Source organism: Pteropus alecto, unplaced genomic scaffold (assembly GCF_000325575.1).
Source record: "Pteropus alecto unplaced genomic scaffold, ASM32557v1 scaffold398, whole genome shotgun sequence".
NCBI lineage: Eukaryota > Metazoa > Chordata > Mammalia > Chiroptera > Pteropodidae > Pteropus > Pteropus alecto.
The window spans coordinates 5,833,763-5,846,445 of NW_006442497.1; the positions used below are offsets into that span (position 1 = coordinate 5,833,763).

The following is a 12,683-nucleotide window of genomic DNA, read 5'->3' on the forward strand; positions in this document are numbered from 1 at the left end:
ACATAAAACAATAAAATGTGCTGCATATAGTCATGTAGTGAATATAGTGGTATAGGACAGATTCTAAGTAATTCTCTAGGGACAACAGAAAAAAATTCAGGATAGGTTTCATGGGGATGGGGCTAGAAAAAAGCTCTTTTTTTCTTTTATAATCAAGAAAGAGAAGTCATTATATTACCCAAGCCTGACAGAAGAAAACAATCTTAATCAACAGGAAAAATATATGATTTTTTGATGAGTAAATTATACCAGACCAATTCAATTCAGTCCAAGAGAAAGACAGCCTTATAAATTACATTTCAGAGTTGATGGAAGCAATTCTAAAATGATTGGTTCAGGAGTGAGCAGTGAAAAGGCTGGATGGAAGAAGAGAGAGTTGGGGGCAGGCAGAACAACTTAGGTGCTGCTGCAGTAATCTGGGTATGACGGGATGGGGCACTGACTTGTGGAGATGGATTGGAAAGAGCAAATCTGACTTTTGGAGATCAATAAAAAACAATAATTCAATAAAATTTGATGTAGATTATTGTCATTTGTCAGCTGTACATGTTGCGATTTAAGACCTATGGACACCTAGCAGTTCAAGGAATTTTCAGAGAAAAAAATCACTCTCTCCATGCTATCCTCCCTTTAATATTTTACTTAGGATAGTTTCATGTTAAAATCACTTTCAAGGACTGTCTTCAAAGGGAAAAGAAGTCATAAATCCTGTAGTTTGATAAAATTGTGTAGAATGGAAGACAATGGTCAGTTCAATCTCATTGCTCTAGTGCTGGGTTGGGAGTGTTTATTGGGTGATGAAGGAATACATGGACTTTATTGGTACCATCAGAATGCTTTCACTTCCTCCCTACAGGGAGTATCTCCCACACTGACTACCCAACTTAATGTTGCTGGTGGCCAGCATTTTAGCACTCGCATCTTGATTGGCAGGACCCAGGAAGACACCAGTACTTACAGCCTGCACTTGGAGCTGCAAGTCATTCTTCTCTTTCAACAATGACACCATCTTTTCTTCAAGTTCCTTCCTTTTTGCCTCTGACTTGGCAAGTTCATCTTTAGTTTTCTGAAATTCTTCCTTCATGGTGGCCATCTCCTTCTCAGTTTCTGCACTCTTCAGCAGAGGCTTGATCTTGAAGAAGAGTTTCATCCAGGGCCAGTGCTTGACGTTCATGAAGGCTCGGATGTTGTACTGGATACAGAAGATAGACTCCCTGAAATTTAATTAATGCAAATTAAATGTTGTGTAGATAATGAAACGAGGTGAAATCTTGGCAAAGAGAGTTGGAGGTGCTGCCCCACAGTGTTCCTCACCTACTTTTAAAAGCACGGATGAAAGAAATTGATTTTGTGATGATGATCAAAGACTTGTTAGTCACTCATTTCTCTACATCACTGTTTCTCAAACTATGGTGAATATAAGAATCATCGGAAGGGTTTGCTATAATTCTCTTCCTTGACCCTATTCCCAGAGAGTCAGGTTCACAAAATCTGAGGTAGGGCCTAAAATTTTGCATTTTTATCAAGCTTGCAAGAGACGCTAATGATGCAGGTCCAAAGGCAACCCTTTGAGAAGTATTGCTCTACATCAATGTTTCTCAAATTTTCCAACGAGAACAGTACTAAGAGCAGTGAAAGGAGAACTAGCCCCTTAGGGATGCGGGACTTGGAATAAAAGGACTCATTAAAAACTCAGAATTTCTTTGAAAATCTCTGGTTTTATAATTTCATATTGTACAAATTTTGCATGTTACTCTATATCATCATATTTGTTTTAGTTTAAATTATTAAAAAAATAATTACCCTCATATTTAGAAAATTAACTGCCCAAATATATGTCTAGTAGGTCATGATCAAACTTATTATTTTTCATTAAATAGAATACAAGAGAAAATATTAGTATAACAATAAGTGATAGAAATAAAATTTATTTTATGCAAATTATTTGCATGTTTATACACATATATGTATATGTATGGATGTACATATGGCAATAAAAAATGCATTTCTCACTATGGGTCTCATTCATATGCATCCTGCCATTTGAGACTCCTGGCTCTTTAGTCTTAGAACTCTGTTCCCATCAAATTCGATTACTAGAAAGCTATGTACTTCAGTGCAGTTTTAACATATTGAAAGAAATCTTTCACAGATAAATGCTTTTAATATTTGTAGTCATAACTGTTCCATAATAGAAATAATCAGATGGAAGTAGTAATTTCTGTGTCTTGTATAAAACCACTGTTGAAATTACTGTCTGCTATGCAATTCAATATATTTTATTTAATGATCTATCCAATAAATTCATATTAAAACCAAGTGCTAGGACAAACTTTTGTCTCTGCTCTCACTGGTATGTTTTCTCTTGTTAGATAAAAACTACACACACTTAATGCTTCTCTCTCTCTCTCTTTTTTAACCCACACTTATAGGTGGTAACTATAAGCCACCTCGGAAGAGTTTTTGAAGAAAGACTCGAATAAACAATATCTTTTTATACCTTCTTTCCACCATCTTCTGGTACTCCACTCTTGCCAAGAACCCTCTGCACCTGGCCTGGGTTCTGGTAATCAACTGGGCCAGCTTGTCATCTCGCATCTCCTCTAGGAGCCCCAGAAGACCAGCTTTGAAAAAGACCTGAGCATAGGCAGAGTTGCAGATCAGAAATTTTACCTAAACTTCAAAGGGACATGGATAACATCAGATAGGCTTTAGAGACTATTACCTTGGTGTGACCAAATTTATACTGGGTGTGGTCAATCTCGATGGATGCAAGGAGCTTCTCAGAAGCCTTCTTGCTATCAATGAATTGTCCTTCAGGGATAGCACTGGCATTTAACACCTTATATCTGTTAAAGTAAATACAGTTTTTAAAAGCTTGATTTACTGACACCATTAATGGTCACTAGAGATTAAATGATCCATTACAAAGTTAGAGCTTTTAAAAAATTATTATTATATATTTTCACAGGAAAGACATTGTATATATGGATAGTCAATCTAATATCAACTATCTGTTTTTATTCCATTTTACCTTCCCGCACAGTTGAAACTTTCTTTTTTGCCTCATCAGACCTCTTCTCAGGAAAAGATTCTATAATCTGTTCACATTAAGGTGTAGATGACCAATAAAATGTAGCATGTTTAGATGCATTTGCTTTTTAAGATACTGAGTCCAAGAAAGCAAATTTGTGTTGAGGAATGTGGTAGAAAGTACATTTTGGGTATGAGGAACACCTAAAATCAAATATAGGGGTGCTTTAGGTCTTGAGCACTGGAGTTCTCTGTCAAGTCCACCAGACCCAGACTTTGGAGAGACCGGCTCCCTACAATGATTACCTGGCCCCTTGTCCCCTTTGCCTTTCTTATTGGATTCTCAAGATGGACTTATCTAGGGAGAGGAAAGAGGAGCTGAGGAGCTGTTATGGTGATATGGTTCTGGGAAACTAGTGTGTGAGGGGAAAAAGATGAAGATACAAAAGAAATGACAGAAAATGACTTATTGGTAGCTATACATGCATGAGAGATATCCTAATGCAGCCACTTAGCAATCGTGTGACTTTGGGTAAGTAACTTCTTTGAGCTTCAGTTTATTCACCTATTAAATAAGTATTGGTAATACTTGCCTCTCTTGAGTTTTTATAAGGATTAAATGAGGTAATCCAAATATATTAACACTCAAAAATGGTAGTACTCATAATTACTGAAGTTAATGTATACATCTGCGAACTAACCCAGGAGCTTGGTAAATCCAGTGAAAAGTCTGCAGAGTGCTTAATATGTGGCATATCTATATTTTAAGGGTGTTTTGAGGCTGATAATATTTTACTTTTTGTGGAAAATTAAAAATAACAAATAGAGACATGTTTTCACTAAATTATTTTACTTGCATTAAATATATTTATACTAAACTTTAAGATACACCATAATTAAGAGAGTCTGACCTCTGTTTGAAGTCTGCATAAAGAATTCTGCTTGGGAATCCCTTTCTGCAGATGCGGATGCCTTCCAGCACACCATTACACCTCAGCTGGTGCAGGACAAGTTCGTGCTCCATGGCCCCTAAAAAATGCATATTTACTTCATTGAAGAGTTTGTTAGAAAGAAGGTATGGCCATAATGCTTTGTGCTTTTATTCTAGAACTTCTTACCAGGAGTTTTTGTTTCATTGGGGATGATACACCGCACAAAATGAGGGTGAGTACTCCTGAGGTTGGTCATCAGCTTGTTCAAGTTCTCCTGTGGAATCAGAAAAAATCCTGTTATCTCAGACTTTATACACGGTTATGAGCATTTTGGTGATGTCTATAAAATATGTGTCTATAGTTGAGCTGAATGACCAGTATGGACCATTTTTACTTAGGGTTAACATTTTGAAATTCTTCTCCTGAAATGCAGTTTCTGGCTCAGTATTTCTTTCTCCACTTAACAGAAGTTACACATATAAAACAGCCTGACACGTGATTCTTTTTAGTATATACAGTCATTGTCCTTCTTCCTACCCCCTGGCCACCCACATGCATTATAAGGCCATTGCCTTACTATGCTAGATGGCCACACTTTCATGGTTTTCCAATAACGAAATGCAAGCCTGTACCACATTTGAACTTTTTTTCATAAATATAGTTCCCCTTTCCAATTGTATCAATGTTTAAGGCATAAAGATTATCTATAAGGGGAAAAATTCCACCAGTTATAATTGAGAATTGACTGGATTAAGAACAAGGATACCATATTAAGCTCCTTATAGGCTTGCTAGATTTTCACTGGTCTTACTGATGATTTTTGTTTCTCTGAGTACATCATTACTTATTTTTAAGACTCAAGTAAATTATGAATGATGGAGTATTAAGTTTTATAAAAATCTTTATAAATATTATTTATTTTTTGGCTTAGCATGAGAGATGAGCTAATAATTCCTGTGTAATTTAAAGCTCTTCTCTCCAAAACTAGATTAACAGAAGTCATTAGTTAATGTCAGTCCTTTCCTAAACAATGTGTGAAAAGAAGATTCTTTGCTTTTAAAAACAAATTCCCAAAGAAACTAGGGAGTGTCAAGAACAGTTTCTTGCTTACTCTGAAAAGAGCAGACACGGTCTGGAAAGAAGAGCCCTTCTTCTTACCACCTTTCTTAGCACCGCCTCCCTCTGGAGAAAAAATAAGAAAAGATGTCATTCAAATACAGTTTTGAATCAACAGGGCTATTTCTTGCCTATTTGGTGATTTCTGTACTGAAGTGAAGCATTTTTTTTTTTTTGATGCTACCAGCCTCTCTGTTTGAACCTGAATGAATCTTGTGTGCCAACTAAGTTTGCATCTACTTTTCTGTGTTTTTTATTTTCTCCACTAGGAAATGAAGTGAAAAGCATTCACCTCACCACATAGAGATGGACTCCTCAATATTAGGACATTTGGGGACATTATAATTTCAAAATTTATTAATAAAAACTAAAATTGAGAGGCAGAATTTTGTCACTATATTTCCTTAAACATCCCCAGATACTCAATATCCAGCAGAAGTGTATAAAGAATCAGGAGAGAAATATAGAAGCCAAGGCTTTTCTTTATTGAGATCCTAACGGTTCTTTTCTGACCCTTTGTAGTAGGGCCTCTGTCAGTGCTTAAGTGAGCCACATATATATAACTACAATGCAGCCTACTTATTCAAAATTCAGAGGCACCATGGGTTTGGCCCAGCGATCCTTCTGCCAGGACTATGAGATTACCAGCCTCAATCTAGCATCACATTTTGTGATCTCCAGAGAAAGGGTTGTATTTTTTGAGTATTACCTGCTTCAGCAGTTTGAGCCCCAGAGAAGAGGTGAGCTAGAGTTTTCACTGAAGACTTCTGGTACAGCCCAACCACGGTCTCATTCAGGGGGTCCTTGTTCTTGTCAAGCCAGCCAGTAATGTTGTAGTCCACAGTGCCAGCATAGTGGATCAGTGAGAAGTGGGCCTCAGCCTTGCCTTTGACGACCTTGGGCTTCTGGAAGTTGTTTGACTTTCCAAGATGTTGTTCATATAGCTTGTTCTTGAAGGAGGTATCGGTGGCCTTGGGGAACATGCACTCCTCTTCCAGGATGGAGAAGATGCCCATAGGCTAAAAGTGGACCGCATACAAAGTTATAATTCTATTTAAACATTTGTCTCTGTACAAAGAATTAAAATAAGATGCAATGAATAATCCAGTTGTCACAAAACATGGTTAGTGAAATGCAAAACAGACCTTCTCGATGAGCTCGATGCAGGCAGCCAGGTCCATCCCGAAGTCAATGAATGTCCACTCGATGCCTTCCTTCTTGTACTCCTCCTGCTCCAGCACGAACATGTGGTGGTTGAAAAACTGTTGCAGTTTCTCGTTGGTGAAGTTGATGCACAGCTGCTCCAGGCTGTTATACTAACACCAAAATATAATGTTCATGTGAAAAGTTAGACTTTTTTCAAAATCAAAGACCCACCAACCTTCCTCCTCATTGCTCAGGCTCTAGCCTGATGTCCTTACTTTTCTCTTAGCAAATTGAGCATCCTTAAATATGAGACTTTTTAATAAAAAAATATATGTCAAATAGCCTTTATAGTATAGATATAGAAATTATTGGTGGCCTGTGAAGTCTACTTTTTTCTCTGCTGCCATTTATGCAGAATCTTAAATCATTATTAATACATTTTCCTGCACTTGCTTAAGTTTATTCAGATATTTTTCTGAGTTCCTACTTAATCCTTTCATGTTTATTCCCATTAACTTCTGCATTTTTTGTTGATTCATATAAAAGCTAATTTGTGACCTATTGGAAGTGGGCTGGGAGGAGTCTGTTGTATGGAAGTCATCATGGTCAGCATTGCAAGCGAGCAATAACTGCCACCCTTATTCTCTTTTTATTTAAAATGAAAAAAATTATGATACTAAGTATTATGTACAGTATGTTAACAGTGGCTTGGTTTTTAAAAAATGCCAAAATGTTAACATTAGCTAGATATAAATAGTGAAATTAATGTGGAGTCCTTTTTCTTGATGTTCCATATTTTCTGCAATGCCCAAATTGTGCTTTTAGAAATGGAAAGTAAACTATAAGCAGGAAAAATATATTCCAGAATCAAATATATAAATGTTTAACCAATGTACTGTATACTTGAAGCTGATTTTAAAAATCTTAAAAATATATGAATTTTTATCTAATGATATCATATTAAGAATTAAGAGTTAATTAAATAACTAACATTTCATCAGCTTTTACTATCTGCCTAGGTATTTCTAAATGTTTTTTTCACTATATATTCAGAGTATACTGTACATTACACAGGTTTACTTTGATATTTTTATTTTAACTTCATTTTGCATTGTGAGATTTTTAGAGTCTCCCCACCCCCATACCAAGCTAATTCTTAACACCTTTTGGGTGATGCAGCAAGTTAAAGAGTTTATATCAAGTGCATTATTTCTCGTAGATGTAGAATTGTCACTAAAATAAACGATAAAGAACTGCCCAATCACATTCCTTTAAGTCTTTTTGATGGTGTTAAGAAAAGGTCATAATAGTCACATATTTCTTCTTATTGATATTTCCATTGCCTTACTAAAAAAACCCCTTACCATTCAACTCTCAACTCACATCAAAGATCTCAAAACCAGCAATGTCCAACACCCCAATGAAGTACTGCCTGGGCTGCTTGGTGTCCAGCTGCTGGTTGATGCGGGTGACCATCCACAGGAACATCTTATCATAGACGGCTTTGGCCAGGGCACCCACTGCATTGTATACCTTGAAAGAAAAAAAGATATATTTTTTGAGGTTATTAGAGGAATATAAAATGTTTGCACCTCTGGCAGTGAATTTGAATTATGCGCCTACCTGCTCTACAGTCTGGCCTTTGGTGACATACTCATTGCCGACTTTGACCCTGGGGTAGCAGAGGGCTTTGAGCAGGTCAGCAGAGTTCAGACCCTGGAGATAAGCTGCCTTGTCAGCAACTGTAGAGACACAATTCAGGTACCCAACATGACCTACTGCTTGCTCCACAATTCACAGGGACAGTCATTAGTGAATCACTTTATAGAAAGTCTGTATGGGTGTAAAGTTGTGTCTGTCTGTCAGAAGCTTAGCTGTAAAGGAGACATGAGTTTGGAATAGCTTTTTCCCCCCTAAATCCTCTTATTAAATACAGATCGAGCTTTATTTGGTACCTTCAGTGCCATCTGGCTCAGCTTGCTCCTCACGCTGCTTTTGCTTGAATTTCATGTTCCCATAATGCATTACTGCCCCTGTGAGCTTATAGATGGACACACTTTCATCAGAAGTGAAGCCCAGGATCTCAATGGCACTCTACCAAGAGAGAGGAGAGGATAAAATTAAGGCAGAGGCACTAATTTATTTAGGAGAATTTATCCCATATGTTTAACTACACACCTATAGCAGGTTGTTATTGTCATTCTCATACATAATGGACTTTGAAAAAATTGCATGTGTAACTTACATCTGTGGCTATCAACTCTTCTTGATCATCAATGCTGGGGACTGAGATCTCCCCTTGACTGACGAAGGCATAGTCATATGGATTGGTGGTGATCAGGAGCATTTCTGAGTACACAGAGTTCAGGGGATATGTATTACATTAGAAGATGTTAATAAAATGATTAACTTCTAGCTTATAAGTTTAAGGTCTTTCTTACCAATTAGTTCTGGCTTCTTGTTAGATGTGATCTGATAAAAGATATGGTAGCTTCTTTCTGCCTTTAGCTGGAAGGTAACTCTAGACTTCTCCAGAAGATCTGCAATGGAAAGTAGCCATCGGATTAGGGGGGAAATTATAAAGTTCCTGGAATGATTTTGGCACTTAGGGTAATAAGCTATATCTCATTGGTCCCTTGAGATTTCAGCTGAACGTTCCCATGAGGTGCCACATATTACCTCTCTACAATGGCAGTGGCTCTTACCATTTCCAGAAATAAACTAAAGCATTCTGACCCATATTCATTTCTCATATAAAAGATCCTTGACATTTGGAATATAACTGATTCTTGATAACCCCTTCATCCCCAGAGTCTCTTCTCACTTTTTAGTAGAAAACAACATTTATCAAGGCTCAGACTAGGAAGTAACCACATATACGCAACCCATAGGCAACTCATTTACCCCTAGTGTTAGTTTTTTCTTAGAAACATTTGAAATTCATCGTGAGGCCAAACAGCTCCTGGCAGCTCCTACAGAATTATTGGCTCATGCCTGACATGGATAAAGCACCCCGTGGACTGTGGATAAGACTGGCATTAACCATGGGCACGTTTGGCAGCAGACTGGTGTTTCACAGGCTCCAGGCTCGGCAGGAGCTGCAAAATGTTCCTCCAAACCATCATTTGTCATTCTTGGATTCTATTTAGGAGGTCCTGTTACTCACATGTTTCGATATCAGCAGATGCCAGTTTTCCCGTGGTACCAAAGTGGATCCTGATGAATTTACCCTTGCAAGTAAAAAAGATGATGTTATTATATACAAAACCTGAAGCACACAAGAAAGATGAGATTGGGATAATAATTCAGACATGCTTTCCCTGGCATTTAAGAGCTGAGAAAACCCTCCCGTGACCAAGAGACTTACAAAGCGAGAGGAGTTGTCATTCCTCACGGTCTTGGCGTTGCCAAAGGCCTCCAGTAGGGGGTTGGCACTGATGATCTGATCTTCCAGAGTCCCCTGCAAAGGCAAGAGCAGTCCTCATATCTGGAGTTCCAGACTTCCTGAGAGCCCTGGCAGTCTTGATTCGGACTCTGGCCATCTGACTCACCTGCATTTTGCCAGAGGTAGTTTCCTCCTTCTTCTTCTCCCCAGTGACTGCAATTGTTGCAAAGTACTGGATGACACGCTTGGTGTTCACAGTCTTCCCTGCACCAGATTCTCCACTGTCAAACAGTGACCGAACATATGTGAGAAATTAAGCTTTGTGAGAAATGAAACTATCTACACCATCAGCATTTACTACTTTTGCATCTATTTTTATATGTCTGTCAGAGTCTACTAGATCATTCTCTTCAGCCTACGTATAGCTCATCTTACTTCTATTGCTTAGCACTGACAAGAAGTAGAGAAATTCATTCACTATTTATGTAATACACATTTCTTCTGCACTTAAAATAGCCAGGCTCTCTTCTAGGTGCTGAGACTTGGGCCCGAGGGACCCAAAAAGCAGCCACTCAACAACTAGGCAGTAAATGAAACAATAAAAAAAAAACTCTATGAAACAATGTGAGTGTTCTTCATTTTACTTAGACTAAAGACATGGCCCAAATTAAGTCTTTGAAGGAATAGGCATTCTTTAAGTAGGCCTTAAAAACGAAACACTGGTAACATACCTAAACTGCTCAACCTTCGGATGGTTGTATGGTGCTCACTGACCTGTATTGGATTCTGGCCATGTCCAGAGAAGGGATTTTACATTGCTTACTCCCAGGTAAGTCCTGTGAAACTTACAAGACTGGACTAGCAAGTGAGTACTTTGCAGTATTATTTTACATTCCGATGCATTCTAAACCTTGTAATAAGTGAAAACAATATCTGGTTTCAGGCCGATCATGCCATTGCTTTAGTATACGGGCATTAACTAATTTCTTCTTTTGGTTTGTCCTTTTCTATTGAGAGTAAAATACTAATAAGGCTCAGAATAATGATACATACGTGATTAGGATAGACTGATTCTCCCGATCTAGAAGAAAAACCGTGGACAGTCAGCATATATACCAGTTACACAAACAAAACTTTGTACAGGAAAACACTTAGGATATTGAATGTAAGTACCATTTACAATGGACTTTTTCAATATAGTATTGTTAAGTTATATATGTTATTATTCTTACGCTTCTTAAATTGGGGAAGAGAAACATAAAACATCATCATATTTTAAATTCCTTAAGCCCCCACAGAAAGTGTGTTCCGGTTTAAAATAAAAAGCAGTTCTTGCCAAAGGCAGACACAGTCCCTAGTTGTCATCTGCAGATTTCAGTGTCATTCTGTTTGCTGATTAATGCATATAACTGAAAAATGCATAATATGCTAAGGGTTTGGACTATAGTTTAATAGGTTAAAATAGAATTAATCAAACCATGATTGAGATTTACTTTCTAATGGATCAATTGGCCATGCATGCACGTGCATGCACGCACGCACATACACACACACGCACACACATACACACACACGCCTGTGTCTCATAGCCACAAACCGCAACCCTAACTCTGATCAGTCTTTCCAAAATGTATGACATTGGGTCAAAGAAAGATTAGTTGGAAAGGGTACTTTGATCAGAATAAAACCCCTTTAAAGGGGAAAAATAACAACTTTTGTTTATATGCCTGTAGCCCTCAAACACCATCTTCGTTCAGAGGGAGCATATCATATCTGAAATGAGCTCTGATGACTTCAATGAGATAACAGTACTTCTAAAATATCTAATTCATAATCAATAAGAAACTTAGACATGAAAATGATTGAACACGTTTTTCATTTCTATTCAGAAAATGTGATTCAATTGTTACTTAATCTTACTCCTGTTACTTAACGTATATAAAACAAATCATGTTTTTTCAAGCAGGGAGACTGAAAAAGCTTCATAGGGATGGAGCAGTAGCATGGTCTGATAAAATCCCGGAAGTAGTAACCTCTCACCAGTCTTTATGGTTTCATTCATTTACTGCCTCCCTCTAACACCCACCGCTGTACAAAATGATTCAGTTTTCCAACTAATTCAGTATCTAGTAAATGGCTTTCCATGTGCATATTTTCAAATACATCAGAATTTACATCATTAACCAAATGATTGGTCAAAGATAATATTGCAGTAGCAAAGTCTGAAAATAAAGTTTTTAATTTGTTTTAGCTAATACAGTACACGGAGTTATTTAAAAATAATGTCAAGCAGGGCACTCACGTAGATCATCCAGGCTGCATAGCGCTCTTTGAGGTTGTATAGCACAGCGGGCTCATGCAGGTGAGTCATCATGGCCATGTCCTCGATCTTGTCATATTTGGGAGGGTTCATGGGGAACACCTGATCATCTTTCACTGTCAGAGTCTGGTAAACAGGAAAGATAACTTTTTATTTCAATTGCGTGACCAAACAGCAAAATCAATAAAATGTCGATTCCTGGGCCTCTACTCACCGCTCCCGCTTCGGTCTTCACGGTCACTTTCCCTCCTTCTTTGCTCTGGATAGTCCCTTTGACAAAGGATTCTTTGGGTTCCGCCACAAAGACAGATGTCTTGGCATCAAAGGGCCTATTCTGGGCCTCAATGCGCTCCTTCTCAGACTTTCGGAGGTAAGGAGCAGCCTCACCAAAAACAGCCATTTCTTGGTCTGAACTCATGGCTGCTGAACTCAGAGGTCCTAAAGGAGATGAAATGTTTCACACTAGAGATTCTGAACTGTCATGTATATGAATAAATTTCTATACCGATGATATTTCAAGGGTCCTGTTGGAAATCCCACCAGGCAGGTCCACTGTATACCATGCTACCGTTATTGAAACAAACATAATCACAAGAACTCAAATGTGTCAGGGGTCACTGTGGACCCAACACTGTACTTAGTGCTTTAAATCCATTATCCTTTATTTTTCGAGACTGGCATTCTAATCGAGAGCTGAGTTGTAGTTTCAGCATGTTGTTAAGGAGCTTGTGACCTTGGGTAAGCCACCTAA

General features: G+C 37.9%; 1 protein-coding gene across 1 annotated transcript in view; it reads right to left on the reverse strand.

Annotated features, from left to right (window-relative positions):
• The window catches only part of MYH2 (myosin heavy chain 2), a 22,420-nt gene extending 10,070 nt beyond the window's left edge, over positions 1-12,350 (reverse strand). The window contains 19 exon segments of the mRNA XM_025040084.1: positions 959-1,214; positions 2,501-2,637; positions 2,726-2,849; positions 3,945-4,062; positions 4,152-4,239; positions 5,077-5,147; positions 5,791-6,100; positions 6,227-6,397; positions 7,611-7,760; positions 7,851-7,969; positions 8,183-8,321; positions 8,473-8,576; positions 8,669-8,767; positions 9,394-9,457; positions 9,595-9,687; positions 9,779-9,893; positions 10,666-10,697; positions 11,915-12,058; positions 12,147-12,350. Of these exon segments, the coding sequence (XP_024895852.1) occupies positions 959-1,214; positions 2,501-2,637; positions 2,726-2,849; positions 3,945-4,062; positions 4,152-4,239; positions 5,077-5,147; positions 5,791-6,100; positions 6,227-6,397; positions 7,611-7,760; positions 7,851-7,969; positions 8,183-8,321; positions 8,473-8,576; positions 8,669-8,767; positions 9,394-9,457; positions 9,595-9,687; positions 9,779-9,893; positions 10,666-10,697; positions 11,915-12,058; positions 12,147-12,350 (2,538 nt within the window).
• Between the last annotated feature and the right edge of the window lie 333 nt (positions 12,351-12,683).